Source organism: Carassius gibelio, chromosome A6 (genome assembly GCF_023724105.1).
Source record: "Carassius gibelio isolate Cgi1373 ecotype wild population from Czech Republic chromosome A6, carGib1.2-hapl.c, whole genome shotgun sequence".
Lineage (NCBI taxonomy): Eukaryota > Metazoa > Chordata > Actinopteri > Cypriniformes > Cyprinidae > Carassius > Carassius gibelio.
The window spans coordinates 543,573-563,959 of NC_068376.1; the positions used below are offsets into that span (position 1 = coordinate 543,573).

At 35.7% G+C, this 20,387-nt stretch overlaps 1 protein-coding gene across 2 annotated transcripts; it reads left to right on the forward strand.

Annotated features, from left to right (window-relative positions):
- The first annotated feature begins 115 nt into the window (after window positions 1-115).
- Window positions 116-18,386, forward strand: LOC128015215 (carabin-like). 2 transcript variants are annotated; one of them, XM_052598877.1, is made up of 11 exons: window positions 116-346; window positions 507-594; window positions 767-874; window positions 979-1,150; window positions 2,069-2,194; window positions 2,477-2,600; window positions 2,804-2,873; window positions 4,328-4,442; window positions 4,630-4,747; window positions 6,315-6,427; window positions 18,181-18,386. In XM_052598877.1, exons 1-11 carry the CDS (start codon window positions 240-242, stop codon window positions 18,297-18,299), a joined length of 1,260 nt encoding a protein of 419 aa, XP_052454837.1. In that variant the 5' UTR covers window positions 116-239; the 3' UTR covers window positions 18,300-18,386. The 2 variants fall into 2 exon arrangements, with proteins under 2 accessions (XP_052454837.1, XP_052454838.1); XM_052598878.1 differs by lacking the exon at window positions 18,181-18,386 and adding an exon at window positions 6,608-7,038 and having other exon boundaries at window positions 117-346.
- The last annotated feature ends 2,001 nt before the right edge of the window (window positions 18,387-20,387 follow it).

A 20,387-nucleotide genomic window follows, 5' to 3' on the forward strand; every position in this document is an offset into this window, starting at 1 on the left:
TCCATTCATAAATGCTATTTTATGTTCTTTTTATTAGATTTTTTTTTTCAGCTTGTCAAGCTTTAATATAATTTATTTAAAGGCTTTTCTGGCTGGCTTCCTGACTCGAGGCTTTTATTTTGAAGAGTAGTTGTATTGTGTCGGTCTTGGCGCTGAGTTCAAGCGTCGGCGTCGGTTACAGTGTACACTGCGCAGATGAAAGCACGCGCGTTCAGACTCAGACTGACTGTAGGAGAATCATGTTGAGGAGAGCGAGCACGAGCAGTTTGGTGGGGTTTGATGAATTCGGTTTCGCTCTTAGCAAGAAAAGAGACAGGAAACTTCGACACAGATGTCACGAATACAGGTTGTTTACTAATACACTAATACTAAGAGTGGTTTAGAATTCAGTTCGTTTTCATAACTCGAGATATAATTCTGAGTAACTTAGGTCAGTTCACATGAATGAACGCTTTAAGTTATGTTGTGATGTGCACTTGGCAAGTAACAAGCGGTGTTTTCCTCAGTTATCCTCAGCCTAATCCAGTTAAGGTGAAGGAACTGTGTGAATTCCTCAGTTACTGGAATGGATCCAGTTTTATCTGCAGAAATCAGGTGTGTGCATGTTTCTATATAGCTCTGTGTTGCATTTACTAATGGTTGAGCGCCATTCAGAATTGAGAATCCATTTAAATTCACTCAAAAAGTCAGACAAATTTAAAATTATGAATTTTAGCCAACGCGTGCATTTAGTAATTTTTATCAGTTTCCTTTTTCTCAATTTCAGATCGAGAGGTTTATTCGTATTGGTATTCCTCCAGCAATGCGTGGACAGGTTTGGAAATGCCTCCTAGATATCGACAGTATCAGAGCTGCCAGCTCTTTTGATTATGAGGTGCAATCCCGTCAATATACAGTTTTATTATTATGCAAACTTGGAATGTGGTGCTTTGAAAGACATTTGCCTTGTTTTTGACCCATTCTGATTGTTAACTTCAGGCATGCCAGGCCGAGATCCGTAAACCTCTGGTTGATCTTGGAGTCAGTGAGTACAGTATCGTTCATACTATAGATTCTCTAGTGGACACCGAGAACGAGATCAGCAGTGGACAGGCTTCAGATCTCCTCAGCGCTGACCTAACACTCTTCAAACAGATCGCCCTCGACCAGCGTGAGTTGTGCATTTGGATGACCACTGAAATAAGGGCTGCTCGATTATGGTAAAAACCAGAATGACAATTATTTTGGGCAATATTGTAATCATGATTATTTAACACGATTATGAGTAGGCCACATGACTAAAACTTTATATGAATGATTTATTTAAGGCATATTAGACTGCTGTCACTTTAAGAGCCGCACAGAACAGAGTGTGTTTTTCAAGTGTAATTTATTCTTCTGATGGCAAGGCTGAATTTTCAGCAGCCATTACTCCAGTCTTCAGTGTCACATAAAATCAGTGCCTCCATTATCATCAAATTTTGTTACTCAGTTATTAATAATGGGTTTTGTTATTATCAATATAAAAAAGCAGTTTCTGCTTATTACCATTATTTTCTTTTTTGGATTTTTGATGAAAAGTGCTATATTGATAGTATATATATGCTATACATTTTGGCAAGTGATTTATAAAATGCTAATAATTAAAATGTAAATGAATGTTTTTTAAGGTTTTTTTTTTCAGCTAAAAACTGTGGTCGACTGCCTCATTTTTGAAAGAATGGGAACTTCAGGAGGAAGTAATTTGGCACAGATGGCAGTGTTTTTGTTTGAACTTGGCCAATATTCTGAGCACCACATGGGGGCGCTGCATGAACACACGTCCCCTTAACTTAACGCATAAAAAAAATACATGCACCGTACATTAATGCATATAGCCAACACTTTCACCCAAGTGTTCCAAGGCACTGGGAATCTTAACTATATTTTTGTAGTTGCTGGCACCATGCTCTACCTTTTGAGCTACAAAAGCCTGAAATACTTCTATAGACTACTTTAGGTTATTACTAACCTTATCATTTACCTTTTTGAATGTAATCTTTCTATATACGTTTTGTGAGTTTGAATAGTTCCATATTTGTCTATATAGGAAGGTCGTTTCCCACCCATTGCACTCTGATGGGGGACCGTCCGGAGGCTATTGAGGGCCAGGCCAAACTTTTCAGAGTTCTTACTGGATTTGCCCGATATAATCCCCAGATCGGATACGTACAAGGTAATGTACTGCCTGTACTTCCAGAATTGAGGTCACTGGCATTATTGAAATCTTCTTGAACTTTGCCCGTGTTCTTTTATTGGCCCTGTTAAACATTTTTCTGTTCAGTATATACTGAGGTTTTGTCTCAAGAGGGCAGTCAAGTGCCATCTTGCTGCTGTTGCATGTCATGGTCATAATTTTATTCGAATTTTTTCTGTGGAGCTAATTTAGTTAGTTTGCCCTTGACATTCTGGCTATAATGAGCCTATGTGATGCCTCAGGGTTTGTTTTTCTGTTCAGGGATGTCCTATATAGCTGCTGTGCTCCTGATGATCCTGTCTGAGGAAGAGGCTTTCTGGGCTCTGGTTGCTCTGTTAGAAAAGCCCAAGTATCTCTCCGAGCTCTTTGATTCTACTCTGAAGAAGTAAGACCTTCAGCTGTACATGAATTGCATTAATAAATGCTTATTTTACAAAGGTTTACAGAAGTTACACTCAAAACATCTGATGAAAGAGCTGTTGGAAGATATTGGAAATATAACACTTTAGTTTTTAAGTTTTTTTTTTATAAAGATAACCCTTTATCTATTTTGATCTGTTTTCTATTGTTTTTGTTTTGTTTTTTCAGAATTCAGCATCAAGCTTTGATTTTTCACCAGCTCTTGAAGCACAGGAAACCTCTGCTATTCCAGCACTTGGTGAGAATTATGTTCTAAATTTCTTTCAATGAGCAAAATCTCACTCAATAAAAAAATAAGTAAATAAATAAATGAATTAAAAATCACTCTAAAAAAGCAAATTAATATTATTACATATTATTTATTCATTTTTTTCTGCCTATTAAATAGATGAAATTAAGCTCTGAAATTTGCCTCTGTAAAAAAAAGTATGTATGAATGTATGTATGTATGTGTGTGTACACAGAGAGAGAGAGAGAGAGAGAGCTGGGTAGTAACCGTTTACATGTAATCTGGATTACTAAATCAGATTCCAAAAATCAAGTACTGACATGAAATAGTTACTTGAAATAGGAGGAATAGTTCAATAATTTAACAAAACATTTGCTTGTTTACAGTTTGATGATGCTTGATGGTCACAATGACATGAAACAAATATGTTTATATGTAAACAAATAAAACTCTATTTTTAGTGTTTGTTATTAAACAATTTATTAAACATTTATAAGATAATAATTTTTTTTTAACAACTCAGGAAACTAATTTAATGTAATGTTTAGTGCATTTTATGTTGATATAAAAAATATATCATATATATTTATTAATCTTTACTTTTTTTTATATCAATATGATATTATGAATGGTAAGTTTAAAACAAGTTAGTTAAAAAGTAACCTAAAACGAGTAACCTAGCTTCCGTTACTAATTAGTTTTCTTAATGTGATCAGTAATGGACTACAGATATTTCAAATCAATTAAATGTCACATTATCAATTATATCAGTTAAATATCCTTGTTTTAATGACAGCAGCACTTGGTTGTCCTCTCACATTTAAAACAGGATCAGGATCCCAGCAAACCATCTCTTTTCTTAGCATTTCCTCTGAATCTGAGAGACCTATTAAACTAAGGAAGAGGTCTTAAACTCTTGCCTCAACTTTCATCAGGAAAATGTCTGAATATAAAAACAGGCACAAGCTGCATTAATCACAGAGGTTTAAATGTGGGAAAGCCTCTCACATGTAACTCCCTCATAGGCTTGTCACTGTGTCTTATAGACCTTTTCCTGAGGGCTTTCAAATGAGCCCCGTTTTTTTTTTTTTTTTTTAATATAGTAGTGGCTATGCGCCTTCTCAGAGCATTTGTGCAGCTTGGAGAACTCTCAAGGGATCTGCTTCCCGTTGTGTGTTGACTATTAGACCACAGCATAGGAGAAAAGATTTGATCACCCTCATGATGTAAAAAACTCAAATGGCTTTTTTTTGTAGTGTGAAACAAACAATGGAGAAGTTTAGCAAAATGTGCCAATCACTATTTTCCATTAAATTACAATGTGAGAGAGCTGCTTTTAAGTTTAAATTTTTTTTATTTATTTATGTTTGTTGGCTTGTGTGTGTGAAATATAACCTGTTCATACAAATGTGGCGTGAATGTCAGATGTTGACAGGACTGTGTTGTTGTCTCTCTGCTGGTAGGAGACTCTTGGGGTGTCTTCTCTGCATTTCATCATGCAGTGGTTTCTCACTCTCTTCACCTCGCTGCCATGCTGGGACTCAGTATTGGCCATTTGGGATCTTATCATGCTGCATGGTATTACACCCCTTTATCCTGTTTGCTCTAGAATAATAACACCTCTAGTTTCAAGCTGCCATGTTTGTATATCAAAGGTGAAATGTGTCATTTCTGCGCCTTAAGCGTCACTAAACAGAATAGAAAATGATTGTTTCCGAACAGGTTTCCTGAGCCTGATCTGATGAGTTCTTGACACTCTTTACAGGTTTACAGGCTGTATTCCGCACCGGTCTCACCATCATCCTGCTGCTCGAGTCTCGTATCATGAACATGAGTGAGGAGGCCACAGTACTTCCTGTTCTGCTGCGAGTGCCTGTGGATGTGTAAGTGCACTAAAGTACAAGATATATATTTTTTGCACTAAATCTATATTCATTTTTTTTTATCTAATTAATTTTTAAAACCTAAGTATAATAAAAAATAAAAAAGACACATTATGATCTGCTTTTAAAACGTAAACGTAAACTTCAGACAGAAATCGGTGGGACTCATTTCATTCTCTGGATATGTTTATTTGATGATGTCACAGTAACCAAGGTGATATGGCCATGAGTACCGCTTTCATTAATATAGACAGACAATATTGTTAAGCTGTTAAATTTTTTCTATGGCCGCCGTTTATTTAGTAGTGTGTATTGTCATGCCAATCCAAAGAATAATTTATTATGTTATCTGGAATCCTTTTATATGCGTGTGTGCAAATAAAACTCACCTTTCTGAATAGATCTTCGATTAACATTTAAAAGCGATATTTGTCGAGGCTTGGTGAAAACCATCCATGCCCATGTGAAGCCCATGCACTTTGTCGGCCACTTTACAGGATTATAAGGGCAAATGAAGCCATTTGCCAGTTTCAAAGGGGATATTTGGTATTGACATGCAGATGGCAGTCAGCACAAAGCTCCTACACATCGGGGAATGGGTTCATGTTGCTCGCCTGGCACGACGTCAGTGCCGACAAGGTCAAGCCTAAATGCTCCTCTCTGATTCAGAGTATCAGAGTTTTGCTAAGGCAGAGAACTGAGCCGTCTGAGAACGAAACTGTCGCCTCGCTTAGGAGGCCAAAGAGGGAAAGAAGAAAGAAGAAAGAGGTGAAAAGAGAAGTAGGTTTGTCTCAAAACTCCTAAAATCCCTGCAGAAAGGGTCTATGGTGGTTCAAACCAGTCTCTGGGTTCCCAGTCAAGCTGAGCCGAAGGAACTCTTTTTGTTTTTGTGTGCTGTGATGACTGATTTTTAAAGCTCATGTTATGTAATCATTAAATCAGGGAAACTCGATTGACGTCACTGCTAGCTGGCCCTTTGGGATCCACGGCTGTGCATCACCCATCACCAGAGACTGCGAAAAATGTCAGTTCTTCATAAAAGGGACTGGGGTGACCTTGCCCTCTTTTACAATACTGGCCCCCTCCTCCCGTTCAGTGCCGTTGATGTGTTGCCCACTGCAAAGTCTTGACAGATCGTCTGTGTGCCGCTTCTTCCCTGACAAGGCCACGTCAGGGCTTATGTAACTCACTGTGACATTAAACACAGCCAGACAAGGTTTACTTCTGCTAGGAGGGCTGCTTTCACAGGGATAGTGTTTGCTTGTAATAGCAAGGGAAACCATTTCTTGTTTGCTGTTTGATCAAATTTTTTTGTGTAAATTGAATACATTCGTCTGATTTAGAAACGTTGTAGTAAAACAACCGTCATTTTTGGCTGGCGTAACCTTGGCCAGAGGTTTTCAAACTTTATGATGGTCCTCTTGTGAAGGACCATATATGTTATTTAAACTCTTCTGATGGGCTGTTGATTCATATTATGATTTTTTTTCCCCCTAATAATGTAAATCAGTTTGGAAATGTAAAAAGGCATCGTCTTAGTTTGACTGTGTTGTATATTTGTGTCCAGCTCCCAGCATCGTGTCCTCATCCCAGCCCTCTGGAACACTGACGTTCAGGAATGGGAAATTAACTGCATGAACCGCCTAGTCTTGGAAGAGGCCATTGGCGGACAGGATGAAGGTAGACACATACCCACAATCCCACCATTAAACATCCTAGCATGCAAGCACAGCTTAGAACATTCAGTTGATTACAACAATGAATAAGCTTGTTCTCCAAGCAAAGCCCCATCCAAACATGTACTGACATTCCAGCCCCCCTTACATAAGACCTCTTTCTTTGTCCCCGTTGTTTGTTTAGTGTACATATGAGCCCACCTTCAGTACAGTATGCTGTCCCATGTGTCTCAGCGGTCTACTGTGCTGAATGCAAGACTCAGAGTTCAGGACTAAGGGTCAAGTGTAATGGACTGACAGAGACACTAGATAGGGACAGACTGGTGACTCAATCTCTTCGGTCATCAGCATCTGTTAGGGGACCAATAACAGGGATGCTTTTGACTGGATGAGCCCGTAAGTGCTGGCTTTTAGTGAACAAAATGTCAGCTGCATCTCATGTTAGACTCAGGGGAGGACGCCATGCCTGGGTGTACAAAGCGCACTCTTTAAGTGTGCTCTGGCTGGATGCTCTCTTTGAGTTCAGTAACAATAGGCTAAAGCTTACAGACCTTGTCTACTAATGCAGGTTTCAGTGTTTTCACACATTAATGGTTTATAAGTAATCAATTTAACTATATGCATAAAAAAATAAAGTTGGTAAGATTTCCGTGTTTCATTGTTTTACCAAATATTAAGAGTACTGTTTGGTCTATAAAACTAAAAAGACACTGTTCAAATTTATTTAACAAAATAATATAATATAAAAATGTATTTTTTATGTATTTTATTTGTATTTAAATTAGTTAAGACAACAACAACTTTAACAAATAATTGTATGTTGTTGTTTTTTATTTGTCATTTTAATAAATTGTTTTTATTTAATAATAAATGTTTTATTATTAATATACTTCTTCTTATTAATATAATTATATAATTAACTTCTTAATATACTTTATATTATATTATTATTATACCCCACAACCCCCTTTAAACCTTTTGTTAATATCTTTTCACTTTTGCAATTTGGTTCTTGCAATATCAGATAACAATAACATTTCTATATATCAAATAAGTTAATTCTATATTAATGTACAGTGTCTCATTATTCTGCCCAGTACTTGAGTAATGTTAGGTCTATAAACATGAATAAAAATGATTTCTGCTCAGATTCATTAAACAGAAATAATGTAAAATCAGTAAAATATGCTTTTTTTAATAGTTTAATTTCTTTTTATTTACTTATTTAATGTCATTTTTTTATTTAATGAATAATTGTATTTTTTAATAAATTATTATTGTTTACTTTTACGATTTGTTTTCTTATTTTGATTTATCTTTCACTTTTGCCGTTCGATTCTTGCAGTATCAGGTACTTTTACTTAAAATCAGGTACCTTTTACTTAAGTATTTTTCTCATATTATGCACAGTACATTTACCTTATCAGAATCAGAAAGAGCTTTATTGCCAAGTATGCTTGTGCATACAAGGAATTTGTTTTAATGACATAAGCTTCCAGTGAACAGAGACAACAACAACACAGACAAAAAAAAAAAAAGTTTTGCAAATAAATAAATTGTATAAATAGTGCTATAGATGATAATGGAATAGAACTGAGTAAGATGCAGGGATGTACTAGGACAGAGGAGTAACAAATAAATATAAGGATATCGTACATTTTTATTGCATAAGTGGGGAACATACTTCTGATTTATTCAAGTTCCACTGGTGATTTATGGTAGCGTTATTGCAGGTTTGACAGAATCCCTTTCGACGGGCACTTGTCTGTCTGGCGGCCGTGACTCATCGGCTTTTAATGAGAGAGAAATTCCACGAAGGTGGCTATGCATGCTGGAGCTGTTTTTTGGGGGGCCCTGGTGTAATTGAAAGGCCCAGCAGTGATTTTTACAGTATGCATCTGTCATCCAAAGCTCTGCGAGTCATTGTGAGTCATCCGGGGTGCCGTCAGCCCTCTCGGTCCACCTTTTAACAAGGTAATGAGAACTGACTCATAGAGCCTTCCCTCACTGCACCTGAGCTTCCATGACAGGTCTATTTGGGAAACACCTGGATGTCAGGAAACCACAGAACGATCACAGCTGACTTACTGTTGACTGAAGAGTTTTTTAGTGGTCTATGTCTTTACATAGATTGTATGTTTATTAGGTTTTTAGCACACCTGTCCATGACTTCATACCTGCCTGAAGGTATTTTGTCGTTTGCTTTAAGCAACAAGGAGCACAAGTTCATAATATTTGATATTTGTATTCTTATCAGCTTTTAATCAGACGTTTGAGGGTCAGTAAGATTTTTTTTTTTCCCATCATTTGATCAAAAGTGACTTTTAGATTGTTTCAGTATATTTCTATTACCAATAAATGCTGTCCTTTTGGTGATTCATCAAAGAATCTTGAAAAAAGTATCACGTTTCCACAAAGATATGAAGCAACACAGCTGTTTTCAACATGGATAATAAGAAATGTTTCTTGAATAGCAAATCAGCACATTAGAATGATTCCTCAATGTTCAGTGACACTAAAGACTGGAGTAATGATGTTGGAAATTCATCTCTGTGTTATGGAATAGAATATAAATAAATAGATTAGAAATAGAATATGAATATTTGACTGAAAGTGTACAATCAGAATTGTGAAAATCACCCTGTAAAAGCTTTAAAATGGCTTTTACTCTTGTTTCAGCTAGTCAAGCAGCTATTCTCTACTGCAGGTCTCTCTCTCAGAGGAACTTACGTTTTGATCCCTGTTTGAAAGTCAAGCTTTATAGCTTACAAGAACAAATTAATTTGTCATGAATGTTGCAGCATAGACACCACTGATGATTGCTGTTTAGGCTCCCATGGGGGGGATGCGGTACAGAAAGGGGTTTGTTGCCCTGAGAGCAGGATTGTATTTTGCTTGTGAGTGTGTTGGCAGAATCCTGAGGTGTGCTGCTATCTCAGCGCTGTGGTGCATCGCTGTGATGTTTTTCCCTGCCGTCTGTGCTGCAGTGACTCAGCTGCTTTCTGCAGGTGCAATCAAACTCAAGATGTCAGATATTTACAGAAATTCAATTCAGTTTTACATGCATTCATATACACTTTTGTTTCACAGTTAGGCGCCAGTAAGATTTTTTGGAAATAAATTAATGCTTTTATTCAGTACACATTAAGTTGATCAAAAGTGACTAGTATTTTCACAAAAATATTAAGCAGCAAAACCTGGATTTCAACATGGATAATAAATATTTCTTGATCAGCATATACAAATAATTTCTGAAGGATCGTATGACACTGAAGACTGGAGTAATTCAGCTTAGCATAACAGGAATAAATTGCATATTAAAATACATTTTAATAGAAAACAGTTATTTAAAGTTGTAATATTTCAAAACATTAGTGTTTACTATATTTTCAATCATAAGAGAATTTTCAAAAATACTAAAGATCTTTCTGAACCCGGATTTTTGAACGGCCAATATGGTACCGGTACCTATGGAACCGGTATGCACCAAACCGAACCAGAACGAAGATTTCGGTGCCTCTTAAATGCCTGAGCGATCGACTGAAATATTTGTCCTGGTTCTCCGAAATGTACACGAGGCATGGGCGTCGCTAGGCTTTTTTTAGAGGGGCTATAGCATTTATCTGCATAAACTGTACACACATATACGATCGCCTCAGTCAGTCCGCTTAAAATTCATAAAAAACCACTGTCAGACCCGTCTCCTCCCCGTCTTTTGCGCACTCTTCAACCCACAATCAGTTCAGTCTGTTTTCATACTGCTTGTGCATTCAACAATCTCACTAGATTATTATTAAAATTAATGTCAAAATGAATGTTTAGAAATTTAAACTGATATTTCCTACTGACATACTAAAGCAAAAGATCCAAAATAACTGGCTTAAAACCCTTTTTTGAGGTGAAAATACTAATATGCCTAAGACTGTACTTTACAAAGACATTGTTGCTACTTTATAAAGAATGAGCATACAGTCATTCACAGAACTGATTAAAGACAGGGACAGACAGAACTAATTGTGATTGACAGAGATACAGTAGAAACATTATGTGTGGTTTTGTATTAATGACCCAGATCATGAAATATATAGTCTTAGAGTAAGGGAAGCTTGGGAAATGAGAGCATCCAAGGAGGATTTATTTTAAATCTTTTTTTAATGTTATCCTTCTTAGGCTTTTTTAAATTATTTATTTATTTTTATAGAAGTATCGATTCAGGCACCTGTACCATTTTAAAAAGTATCGAAATTGCACCGGTATTGAATAAAACCCAATCGATACCCAACCCTACCAGTTAATCAACGTGTGACATCACCGGTAATACCGTTATCACTGTGGGGGCGGGGCATTACCGCTTTTCCTTGCTTTCCTTCACTTTTAAATTGCTTGTAAAAGTGGCTTGCACATTTTGCTTTCACTTTCAAATAGTGGCAATTCAGCGTAAAGCAGTTGTTAGTTTTTTGTTTGTTTGAATTTTCCCTCTTTTCCTCACTTATAAATAGCTTTAAAGCACCCTTTGCAAATTTTACTTTCCCTTTTGAATTAGTGGCAATTTAGTGTCAATTGCTTGAATACAACAACTAAATACAACGTCAAACTCACTTTAGCCTGTTTATAAAACATAGAACATTTATTAACAAAACTAATAATAATTAAAGCTGCAAGCAGCGATGAACGGGCCCTCGCACCCAGGCTCACCGGCAGCGAGTGGCTTTAGTTAATAGGTGAACGGTGAGAAATATGCGTTTAAACTCATAAATATAAGTAGAATATATCAATGTTTATTCCATATATGTGCCAATCTTCCTGTTGCCAGCAGGTGGCGCTATCATTATAATGGTATATTGGCCTTCAGATGTGTTCAGGGCAGGACCCTTATCACACAAGTGAAGTTTGGGCAAGATCGGAAATTTAATGCCTGAGTTATAACAACATCCTTTTTCATGGCGAAACATCGAAATTTGTCAGGCCGCCATGGACACGCCCTTTAACGAAACCTCAAGATCTTCGCAATTTAGGATCGCAAAAGGCTTTAGATTACACTGACCAAGTTTGGTGTTGATCTGAATAAATCTCTCGGAGGAGTTCGTTAAAGTCCAACCCCTGAAAATGGCCAAAACAACACAAATTTTGCAGAGAAAATTCTAAATAACTGACTTCCTGTTGGGATTCGGATTTCGTACCAAGAGACCTTTTCGTAGATATTGGTGTGTTACATGTGTGTACCGATTTTTGTACATGTACGTGAAACATAGCTCGAGGCGCACTCCGTTTAAAGTGTATACGCACTCCGTTGAAAGTGTATAGGTGGCGCTATCGAGCCATTTTGCCCCACTTGATGGAATATTGGCCTTCAGATCTGTTTAGGCCAGGACCCTTATCACACAAGTGAAGTTTGGGCAAGATCGGATATTTTATGCCTGAGTTATAACATCTTTTATTCCCATGGCGAGACATCGAACTTCGTTGCGGCGCCATGAACAAGCCTTTTAACGAAAACTCAAGATCTTCACAACTGAACATCGCACAGGCCTTTAGATTAGACTGACCACAAAAAAGACATTGATGTCATAAAATTTCTAGGAGTAGTTCGTCGCAGCGTAAAATATGTCACTTCCTGTTGCCAATAGGTGGCGCTATGACTATAACTGAATATGGGCATGTCAATCTGTTCAGGTTTGGAGTCTCATCAAACGTTTGAAGTTTGGGGCAGATTGGACATTGTATGTGTGAGTTATAGCAACTTCATTTTTCATGGCGAATCATCGAAATTCGCCAGGCCGCCACGGACACGCCCTTCAACGAAAACTCAAGATCTTCGCAATTTAACATCGCAAAGGCCTTTAGATTAGGCATACCAAATTTGGTGTTGATTTGAAGAACTCTCTAGGAGGAGTTCGTTAAAATACAACACATGGAAATGACCAAAATTACACAAAATATGCTCATAATATTAAAAATAACCGACTTCCTGTTGGGTTTAGAATTTCGCTCCAAGAGTCTTTTTTGTAGGTATTGGTGTGTTACATATGTGTGCCAATTTTCGTGCATGTACGTGAAACATAGCTGGAAGGCTGTTGATTTTCTTGGTATAGGTGGCGCTGTTGAGCCATTTTGCCACACCCTCTTCTGAATCCTATATCAGACGAAAATTTTCACCAGGTTTGACGCGTGTGCAAAGTTTCATGACTTTTTGAGCATGTTAAAGCCCTCAAAAATGCGATTCATTCGGGAGAAGAAGAAGAAGAATAATAATAATAAATATAGCTGCAAGCAGCGATGGCGGGCTCAAGCCACCAATGCCATCGCCACCCCGGTGGCATCAGGTAAACTGTGCCCAACGGGCACATGCATTCACAATATCCCTCTGGCAGTGAGGTTTTAAAGGATATGGCAGTTAAAGGGTTAATCCGAATCATCTAGACTTTAAAATCACATTCACAGAACAATATATATATATATATATAACTTTAGTAACACTTTACAATAAGATTCCATTTATAAACATTATGTTAACATGAACAATATTTATATAGCATTCATTCATGTCAGTTAATATTCCAAACTTAAACATTAAAACATTGTTTTATTGTGATTTTTTTCCAAGCACATTTTACCAATTCCAAACCATATCAATCTTAATAACTACCATTATTTTTTATTTAACCATTTATGAGTGCTATACAATAGTCCAGGAAAGCTGGAAGAGAAAAACAGGTCAAGAAGAACTGACAAAAAGAATTGCAAAATAATTAGGAATTAATGTGAAGATTAATTTTTAGTCAATTCTGCAAGACAGACTTTCAGGAAAGGATGTGGAATAAAAATGAGCTCCTAAATCTTAATCCTGGATTCTGGAAGATATATTCCTCAAACCATCGGACAAGAGGAGGTGGTGCTGGTCCTTCACGAGTCACTCTAATCTGTTCATAAAGCCTATATATAAAGCCTTAATATATAGTATTTCACAATACTTCATGGTATTCTAATTAAATATTGATAACATAACTATTGTCATGAGACCTGTCATTCTGAGGAAATATGCCTCAGAATGACTGGTCTTCTATGTGTACTTTTTTTTTTTGAAGTGTTTAGAAGCTGCACTTTAAAAAAATAAAAAGACATTTACTGGTTCCTTTTTTACTATTATTTCAAAAAATCACCACGACAAAACCATTCAAGCTATCCAAAATTCATTCGCACCTGTTCTGTAAGATAAATTATTTAAACAGTGGTAAAAGAGGATGTGGTGCTGAACCTTCAAGAGTCACTCAAAACATATCTGTCCATAAAGCCTATAAAGAATTATTCCTAATATACAGTTCACAATACTTCAGCTTGTTATTCTAATTAAGTGAGGGTCATTTTTATCAGTAAAATTCCTAAAATACATATTATTTTATTTGAAAGATTTCTATAAAGGATTTAAATCATACTCGTTTCTACAATAATTATTTAAAAGTAATCCTATATCTCCATCTGGTGGCCATTATTGGTACTAAGAATTGCAAGCTTGATTTATAAGTTATGATAGTTTTAATTTTATGCTGGCTCTTGAAAATGATAAAGCTATGAAACTTACTGTGCTTCCTTCAAATGAGGACTTCTACTTATATGAAAAATTATGAAGAGTTAGAATGAAAAAATTTAAAGATATAGTAAAATAACTATTGTATTTTTTTATGTTACTTTAATAAATCTCTATGGCAACACCATTTAAGCTATCCTAAACCCATTCACAATTTAACATCTCAGTATATTGGCATCATGTTGAAAAGGGAGTGTGGAGTAGTATGAGGAGGAGTATGAATTAATTTACAAGCTGTTTTTATCATAAATCCACAATAACATTTCTGAGTTCTGTATAAATCTGTGTTGTTGTTTGTTTAGTTTTTTCTTTTATTTTTCATAGGAAGATAACTGACCCTTTACTCTCTTTTTTAATATATGTGCTTATAAACCAAGGGCAAGCTATTTATAGCTGTATTTATAAACTGCTCCTGACTATTAATATTGGGACAAGGCTTTATAAAGCATGAACTGACTATTTACTAATGAGTGCAGTTATTATAAAGTGTTATCAATGCATTTGCTAATGTTAACAAATTAGACATTATTTTACAGTGTTATCAAATCCTTAAATGACTCATAAGCATTTGTGAAAGTTCTGCTTGCATTACAGCTTAGTATTGATCTGTGAGCTGAACAGATTTACTGTTACATCCATGAGATTATGTAAGTTAAAATAAATATAATGTCACAGGATGTCATAGGTCAGTATCAAATGAGTTTGAAATTATTATTTGCAGCACAAATAAGTTTTTTTTTTAGGATTTTTAAAAATCCCTAAAACTGTCAGAAAAAGGATAAGGCCTAAGCTATTTCTATGTGAGTGGCTAAATTTATTTTTGTTTTTATAACTATAATGCATATTTCTATGAAATTATACAAAATGTATAAAAAAGTACAACAGTTATTGTTTTCAAATGTTTTTTATTAATTTTTTTTTTTAATTAAATTAGCCTACTGCAATCATTCTAAACAGCTTGAATAAAACCTGTTAATATTTATTATAGACCACTGTAACTGTGTATAATCTAACAAACAAGTTTATTATGAAAATAAAAGTGTGTACACCAGATAAATTGGACGATAAAGAAATTGCTAACAATAGTATAATAGAGCATGTTTTATGTTTTTAGGCGTTTAGATGCAGAAATGGACAAATCAAATGTAAAATAAAATGTATTGATTTAATTAAATATAGATTAATTCTTGTTAGAGCAAAATAATAAATAAATACGTACACACATTAAAAAAGCAGCCAAGATGAATGAATTTCATTTTTTATATAGATTAAAATTGAAGACAGAAGCAGCTGGTATATGAGGTCACTTAATATTCAAATCCAGTAGATCCACTTCAGATTTATTTCTCAACAGTTTATGTTCACGTGGCTGTTTTCGTTTATAGTCGCCAAGCTATTATGTGTTTTGAAATAATCTTGTCCGTGATGTGTTCGTTCGTACGACGAAAGGCAGAATCCTGCAGCTCGAGAGAGATATGTTATTCTGCCAGTCGAGCTTTCAAATAGTCTTGCACACTTAAACGGGTCACAAACACCTGCATTTAGCTCTTGTAGTGTTACAATGGGTTTATTGTGTGCATTAACCCATGGTAATATTTTATTTAAAAAAGCTCTTAAACAAGAATAAATTCGTTTGTTTTGAGCTCGACACTGTACGCGCTGATCGGAGGCAGTGATTTTAGATAGGCAGCGCAAATATTTCATTTTCACACAAACAGTTAAAAAACATCAGAATTTAGCTCTTGGTGTGTTCTAATTGGTTGATTGTGTGATATCGCTGTAATAATTTATTTTTAAAAGCTTTAAAACAGGAATAAATTCGTTTTTTCTGAGCTCTTTACTCCAGACGCTTGTGATCACAGCGGTGATTCATCTCTCCTATTTCTCACGTATCTCTGGCCAGAAATTATTTATCCATGAGCCCTGAACCGGTAATAATCAGATATGTTGTTGTAGCTTGTCAGTGTGAATTAAATCTAAGTATTTATTTGTATTTTTAACCGATTTAAAAGTGAAAGTAAAAGTCCGGTAATTGCACCTGTAGGGGCGCAATTTCTCTCAGACAATGGAAGTCTGAAGCACATATACTCAAACAGAGGGACAGAGTGAGATGAGATGTCTGACAGTTTTTTAATTTTCTGTTATCCATACAGTGTTGTAAAGTCGTGAAACTATCCATATTTACTCAGAATTACTTTTTTTCTGTATGAAAAAAGGTTTTGAAGTGTTTGGAATTTAAAAATGCAGAACAATTAATAATTCCCTTTTTACTGTCATTTAAAAAAATCACAGAGACAAAACCATTCAAGCTATCCAAAATCTATTGGCAAATTAAGTTGTTTAAAATGTTTTGGCATCATGTAGACAAAGTTTGGTGTGTATAGTGTTACTCTCCTCTGAGCAGTATGCATTAATTCACAGCTAAATGTAAAAAAAAAATCCACATTCAAATCAAAATAGCTGACTTCCTGTTGATCGTAGCTGATGACTGTGAATTAGAAAGTTGTCTGTCTTGATGAGAACAATTTTTGTACCGAGTTTGGTGTCTGTAGCTAAAACTAACCCCCCCACTTTTGACAAAAGGTGGCGCTATAGAGTGCCTCTTCCACGCCCTCTTATGAACTTTTGCCAGTGTCTAATTATCACAAATACTGATATGTGTTCTGAGTTTGATGAAATTCTAAGCATGTTATATGCCTCAAAATCACCTGAGAAGTATTCCAGTTTAACATGTTGCCACGGCAACAATATTTTTAGATATCAATATCCCCCCAGCAGATTTATATAGGCTGTGTTTTAACATTATTCTGATGAAGTTTGAAGCAAATTGAGTAATAATGAGATGCTGAATTCAAAGCATTTTGAACATTACACACTTCCTGCTGCCAGTTGGTGGCGCTATAACTTTGACTCCTAATAGTCACATATATGCGATCGACATCATACAAAGAATAATCTGATGAAGTTTGATTAAAATCAGGAAATGTATGTGGATGGTATTAGACACTTCCTGTTTCTCATTTCTCGCCATAATTTCAACACCTCGCCACGAGCAAACCGTTCGAGATATCAAAAATCCCCTGGCAATTTTTCATCCCCAATGTCTTGAGATCATGTTGACCGAGTTTGGTGGCAATCGGCAAAAAAACCTATGACAAGTATTTCAAATTCCAGAGCATGCGCTTTTTACATAACTCTAAATAGCTGACTTCCTGTTGGGCGGAGCCTATGACATGCAATACGAAAGTTGTTCGGCACGATGAGATCTATATGTGTACTGAGTTTCATATGCATATGTGTGATAATGTGTGAGCTATACATCAACATTTCTGACTGTGATCCAGGGGGCGCCGTAGAGCCCCTGTGCCACGCCCGGGTCCCAGCCTCTGCAGGCTCCTAAAGGCCACAGATTCCAAAGTGTGCGCAAATTTTCAAGAGTTTTTGAGTATGTTATGGACCCCAAAAGCCCCCACAACTTTGACGAAAAATATGAATACTAAACCCTAAATAACCAACTTCCTGTTGGGCGGAGCCTATGACATGCAGTACGAAAGTTGTTTGGTTTGATGAGATCTACATGTGTACCGAGTTTCGTGTGTCTACGTGCAAGTATGTATGATATATGGCCCTCAGTATTCCAGGGGGCGCTGTAGAGCCCCTGTGTCACGCCCGTGTATCTGTCTCTCCCCAGCCCTAATGGCCGCAGGTTCCAAGGTGTGTGCCAATTTTCAAGAGTTTTCGAGCATGTTAAGGACCCCAAAAGCCCCCGTAACGTTGGAAAAAAATAATAATAATAATAAAAAATAATCCTAAGGAAAACAATAGGGCTCTCGCCCTCCAGGCTTGAGCCCTAAATATAGCTGCAAGCAGCGATGGCGGGCTCAAGCCATCAGTGCAACACCACCCCTGTGGCATCAGGTAAACTGTGCCAAGCGGGCACATGCATTCACAATAGCACTCTGGCAGTCAGGTTTTAAGGGATACGGCAGTTAAAGGGTTAATCCGAATCATCTAGACTTTGAAATCACATTCACAGAACAATATATATAACTTTAGAAACACATTTTTCAATCTGAGTTAAACCTTTTTTTGGGCTTATTTTATCAGTAAAGGAAAAAATGCCTAATAATTCTTCACACCTGAATATAAGGAGTTTTGTTTTTCTCTTCCAGGCTTCATGGTCAACTACATATGTATCACACTCGTTGCTTTCTATAGTGCAGCTCAACCAATTCTCATCCCATTCGTCCATATTTGTGAAATCACAAATCCCGGACAATATTTGTTGTAGTCCAAACAATTTGTTCATTATAGTTTTTAAAAAGTGTTTTTTGTTAAATAAAATATCTCCTTTTGAATTGGACTTTCAGCTTAGTAACTTTGCAGAACTTTTTTTTATGCTGAAACAACAACATTACAGTATAACTAAATTTGAAAAATAATAATAGCACTCCTTTAATAGGCATTATTAAACAGTTCATAAATACAGCTATAAATGTTTTGTTCTTAAGCTATAAAGTTCAATCATTGTATTTTCATACTTTAAGTATTATAACATTATTCTAGTTGTCAGCAGGGGCGCTGCACAAGATCCCGGGCCCTATGCATAGGGAGTCCTAATGGTGACAGTCCTTTGTGAGCTCATCTAAAGCAAAGACTATTTATACATTTAAATCATTCACAAATGAGATTTAAAGGAACATTCATCTACCAAACTAAAAAGTCAAACACAACACAGAGGGATACAGAACACAGAAATATTTTTTCAAGATGGATAAAAAGAAACTGTACAGCTGTACACTTGATAAAAAAAAAAAAAAAAAAAAAATATATATATATTTTTTTTTATGAAGTATATATATATATATATACATGTGTCTGTGTGTGTGTATTGGCTTTACAATGCCGTTGATAATAGGGGTTAGCAAGTTTAAAACACGTACAGAGTCCATGCAGACGGATGTAGATGCATAACAAATATCTTTCTTTATTACTTGAACTCCATTAAAAATGATCTCAAACGTCTTGTGTCCTCTCCTTGTTCACATGTACACACAAAGCCATACCTTATGGACTGCATACAACCAGAATCCACCTGGAGAGCAAGTCTACAGTGCACTCAAAAACTGTGCTTCCCACATACCAACACACACACATATATATATATATATATAATTCAAGTGTACAGTTTCCTTTTATTGCATATTGAAATAAATATTTCTGTATCAATCTGTGTTGTGTTTGTTTATTTTTATTTTTCTTAGGAAGATAACTGACCTTTTACTCTCCTTTTTAAAATATGTCCTTATAAACCAAGAAAAAGTTATTTATAGCTGTATTTATAAGCTGCTTACTAATGACTATTAATGTTGGGACAAGACTTTATAAAGCACGAACTGACTATTTACTAATGAGTGCAGTTATTATAAAGTGTTACCAATGCATTTACTAATGTTAGCAAATAAGACATTATTTTACAGTGTTATCAAATCCTTAAATGATTTATAAGTGTTCTGCTTGCATTACAGCTTAGTCTTCATCTGTGAGCTGAACAGATTTACTGTTACATCCATGACATTATGTAAATTCAAATAAATAGCATGTCAGAGGATGTCATAGGTCAGTATCAAATGAGTTTGAAATTATTATTTGTAGCACAAATAAGGTTTTTTAGGATTTTTTAAAATCCCTAAAACTGTCAGAAAATGATAAGGCCTAAGATATTTCTATGTGAGTGGCTAAATTTATTTTTGTTTTTATAATTGTAATACATAAACTATGAAATTATACAAAATGTATAAAAAAGTAAATAAATAAATACGCTACATTAAAAAAGCAGCCAAGACAAATGAGTCTCCTTTTTTATATATATAGATTAAAATTGAAGACAGAAGCAGCTGGTATATGCGGTCACTTAATATTCAAATCCAGTAGATCCACTTCAGATTTATTTCTCAACAGTTTATGTTCACGTGGCTGTTTTCGTTTATATTCGCCAAGCTATTATGTATTTTGAAATAATCTTGTCCGTGATGTGTTCGTTCGTACGACGAAAGGCAGAATCCTGCAGCTCGAGAGATATATGTTATTGTGCCAGTCGCGCTTTCAAATAGTCTTGCACACTTAAACGGGTCACAAACACCTGTATTTAGCTCTTGTTGTGTTATAATGTGTGTATTGTGTGCATTTATGGCAATATTTTATTTTAAAAAGCTCTTAAACAAGAATACATTTGTTAGTTTTGAACTTGTGGAACTGTGCGCGCTGATCGGAGGCAGTGATTTCAGATAGGCAGCCACAAATATTTAATTTTCACACAAACAGTTCAAAAACATCTTAATTTAGCTCTTGGTGTGTTCTAATTTGTGAATTGTGTGAT

Bases quoted from the DNA above. Each gene is read 5' to 3' on its own strand.
- LOC128015215 (XM_052598877.1), top strand. From the start codon at position 240: ATGTTGAGGAGAGCGAGCACGAGCAGTTTGGTGGGGTTTGATGAATTC. The intron at 347-506 runs GTTGTTTACTAA...TGTTTTCCTCAG, and splicing joins CACAGATGTCACGAATACAG to TTATCCTCAGCCTAATCCAG. The intron at 875-978 runs GTGCAATCCCGT...TGTTAACTTCAG, and splicing joins CCAGCTCTTTTGATTATGAG to GCATGCCAGGCCGAGATCCG.